Source organism: Aedes albopictus, chromosome 1 (genome assembly GCF_035046485.1).
Source record: "Aedes albopictus strain Foshan chromosome 1, AalbF5, whole genome shotgun sequence".
Classification (NCBI taxonomy): Eukaryota; Metazoa; Arthropoda; class Insecta; order Diptera; family Culicidae; genus Aedes; species Aedes albopictus.
Window position 1 is genome coordinate 163,171,767 of NC_085136.1, and position 4,132 is coordinate 163,175,898.

General features: G+C 48.1%; 1 protein-coding gene across 1 annotated transcript; it reads left to right on the forward strand.

Annotated features, from left to right (window-relative positions):
• The first annotated feature begins 342 nt into the window (after positions 1-342).
• On the forward strand, positions 343-3,696 carry LOC134289709 (uncharacterized). Its single transcript, XM_062856042.1, has one exon. The coding sequence runs from the start codon at positions 343-345 to the stop codon at positions 3,694-3,696; it is 3,354 nt and encodes a 1,117-aa protein (XP_062712026.1).
• The last annotated feature ends 436 nt before the right edge of the window (positions 3,697-4,132 follow it).

Consider the following 4,132-nt stretch of genomic DNA (forward strand, 5'->3'; position numbering starts at 1 on the left):
TTCCAAGTCCAAGTGCTAAGACCAAAGTTTAAGTGTTTAGTGTTCTCCAGTAAGGAAATCGTCCTCCACGTTTAAGAAGTTATTTCCAATCCAACGGTTTCCTTACATCCCAAGTTCGAACCATACAGTCCACTGCCAAGAAGGGAGTCGTCCACCAAGTCTACGAAGTTCTTCCCATTCCAACGATTTCCCTTCTCCAATTCCACCAGCCAGTGTGGAACATAATTTGGTCCTTCGAGCCGGATATCGACCCATCGATTCCAGTTCCTGAAGTTTCAACGTTCCTGTCTTCGAGTGAAGTGAAACACTACAGTTACAGTTTCAGTGAAGTGCAATTCCAAAATGCCACCAGTGCAGTACTCTCCGATCAAGCCTGTCAATAAGAACAATCCCATGGTCAATCCTGAGATGAATCTCAATCCAGGAACCATCTCGGATCCAGCAGGAGTGACAAACCCAGCAGTTGTGCCAAATTCAACGGGAGTTCCGAATCCAGTGGAAGCGATGAATCCTGTGGTGATCGTAGTGCCAAATCCTCCTTCAAGAGCAGGCGAATCAAGCAGTGGATCATCCTTCCATGGATTTCATTGGCAGGAACAAGTGGACCGCGGTACCATGACTAAACTGAACGGACTTTTCCGCCAACGAAGCCAGGTCGAGCAGAAGGTGGTTCGCATCCAGTTCACCTTGCGAGACCAAAGACACCTGAGTCTGGCTCAGCTTAACGTCATTACCGGCAAACTTGCAGCAGCCTACGAAGAATTCAGCAGGTTCCACAGTGAAATCATGGCCCTAATTCCCGACGACGCAGAGGACGAACAAGAAGAGATCTACACTGCTTTCGAGGATCGTCACGATGCTGCATCCACTGTAGTCCAGGAGATGATCATAGCTCTCAACCGCAACACTCCTCCAGCCGTCGCCACACCGCACGTAGTGATCCAGCAGCAACCCCTGAAAGTTCCGATTCCCACATTTGACGGGACTTACTCCAGCTGGCCTAAGTTCAAGGCAATTTTCCAAGACCTAATGGAAAATTCTGCCGACTCTGACGCAATAAAACTGTACCATCTGGACAAGGCCCTAGTTGGAGCTGCTGCTGGCTCCCTCGACGCCAAAATCATCAACGAGGGCAACTACGAGCAAGCTTGGAGAGTGTTAAGCGACCGCTATGAAAATCAGCGGCTCATCGTCGAAAGTCACCTAAGAGGCCTGCTCAACCTGAAGAAGATGTCCAGCGAATCATCCAAGGAGCTGCGCTGTTTGCTCGACGAGGTAACCGGACATGTGGAGAGCCTGCGATATCTCAAGCAAGAACTCACCGGCGTGTCTGAGCTTCTAGTCGTGTACCTCATCACCGCTGCTCTCGACAAGGCTACTCGAAAGGCTTGGGAATCTACAGTTAAAAGCACCGAACTGCCGAAGTACACTCCAACTGTCGATTTTCTGAAGTCTCGCTGCCAAGTTCTGGAGAATTTCGAGTTGTCACAGGTTCCAGCTTCGCCAGTTCTCAAACCGAAGCTCACGCAGTCGTCTCTCAAGCTGCCGCCCCAGAAGAGCAACGCAGCCGTGTGTTCAAATCCAAGAGACACTTCCTGTGATTTTTGCTCCGACCACCACTTCAACTACCAATGCTCGGCATTGAAGCAGTTGACCACAGCTCAAAGAGCAGAGAAGATTCGATCCATCGGTCTTTGCTTCAATTGCCTCCGTAAAGGTCACCAGTCGAAACACTGCCCTTCAGCCAAAACCTGCCGGAAATGTAGCAAGAAGCACCATACCTTGTTGCATGCTGATTCCAACCTAGAAAACACTCAGGACCTCCAAGACAACGTTTTCAATCCGAAGTCAGTACACGACATGAGTGCTTCTGCTCCCACCTCTCCAACTCTGAAGACAAGTCCGTTGGTGTCGACGATCTGTTCATGCAGTAAAGCAGCACTTCGAGCAGCACAGGAAACCAAAACTGTTCTGTTATCCACTGCCGTGGTCCACGCTATTCACAAGAATGGCAATCCGTATCCATGCCGAGTATTGCTGGATAGTGGATCGCAGGTAAACTTCGTAACCGAAACCATGGCCAATCTCCTGAGATTACCAAAAACGAAAGCCGACGTCCCTATCACTGGAATCAATGCTTGTCGAAGCATCGCTCGTGAGAAGGTTTCAGTCACTTTCCGCTCCAGGCTCACTGAGTTTCAAGCCACTATTGAATGCTTGGTGACTCCCAAGGTGACACCGTTCGTACCCTCTACAAGGCTGGACGTCAGTGACTGGGATGTACCAGACACCATTCAGCTTGCGGATCCAAGATTCCATATTCCCGACAAGATCGATCTACTCATCGGAGGAGAACTGTTCTTTGACATCCTCAAGCATCACCGCATCGATTTGGGCGACAACCTACCCATTCTTTGTGCTACCAGCCTCGGATGGATAGTGACGGGAACTATCACTGCTCCAGCAACACCTGAGTCGTCAGTTCGTCACTCAAACATTGCAATTGTAGAAAATGTTGAAGTGCTTAAGCATGATCCGTCAATTTCCAGTAGTTTACCAACGAACAAAATCTACGAGGACCAGTCTGTGTCGACGCATTCTCGAAATTCAACAGATCGATTTGACTTTCGACATCCTTTCAAACGGACTGTGGATCAACTTGATAACCGGTGTGGTCCAGCACTTTCAGGATCCATCATGTTGGAGAACCGATTCAAACACGATCCAAGCTCGCGGGACAGATGCTTTAATCGTCTTCCTGAACATGATTCCTGTGAGTGTCGTCATCACCTCGATGAAGCTAACAGCCTACCGCTTCAAGCCACGTGCTGCATGCCCCATCATGCAGTTCTATTCCCAACATGCTCCAATCGAGAATCCTTCGATACAGGTGTGAAGTCGCAGCCTGCTATACAACCCTTGAACGAAGTTTTGATGCTCGCCAACGAAGACAAAGAAGATTCCGATTTCCAGGTTATGACCCAGCAACACTTTGATGTCGATCACACGTTTCTTGAAACTGAACCGGAGAAAAATCTTGTCAACCACATTGTGATGGCACACAATGAATGCCGAGAACAAACATGGAATTCGGCTTCATACGAATCTTCACAGCATACGTCGCCAGAGCAAAGAGAGAAACATCTGCCACTCTACGATGACATCGTGAAGAAAATGCTCAAGGTTCTCGCTAAGTATGAAGATGCCAAGGACAATCGTTTTCCTATCACCAACACAACGACCCAATCGTCAGTCTTATCCCAGAAAGCTATGGAACAGCATGAGTACTCTGAGAATCAGCACCCCTCTGTTACACTCGAAACTTTTTCACCAGTTGGCATAGTGGCTGAGCCCTCAATCCAACACACTTGGAAAGTCATGCCCAATAGTGAAGAGCTACTAGACAACGAATCTCAACAAAGGTGGATAGATCTCCAAAGTGCTATACCTCAGTTGAAGCCTGTCCAAGTACCCAGGAGCGTACTGTTTCCCAATGCGATGGTCTACGAGATACAAGAATTAAATGGCATGGCAGTCACCGCCTACGGATCAATTCTTCAGCTACACGAAGCGGATGTTTCAACCGAGTTACGCTTCCAAAACATCAAGGAGCCCAAGGTTGTTTATCTGGACGGATACTCAGTTCCCCGAACAAGGTTCATCGCTCCTAACTGCAAGAAGAAATCTCCAGACTGAAGGAGTCCAGAGGACCAACCTTCAACAGACTGGAATGCTTGCTGCCATCTCGCCCGGTCTATCGCTGTCTTCGTCTACGACCACCAAAAAGTTTTGAGACCACGATGCCTCAACCGGGGGGAGTATGTTCCGTACCGGAAGGGATTCATGTCGCAAAACTAATCAGCACCAAAACTGAATTCTTAGATCATAACTTTCTGTTAAGTCCTTTTCAAATATTATCTTAGCTTTACGTCCTTTTCAAATGTAATTCCAATATTTTTAGTTTGCGCACACCTTCCTACTCACTCATTCACATGTAAATTGTAAACAATGAGTGAGAGCGCTGATCGCCAGTCTGCCAGTTTGACCAGGTAGCACCAATATGACAGCAAGCGACCGTAAGCACCAACCACGAAAGCTCCTGAAAGTTCTGGATGCACGCTAACTGGAAGAT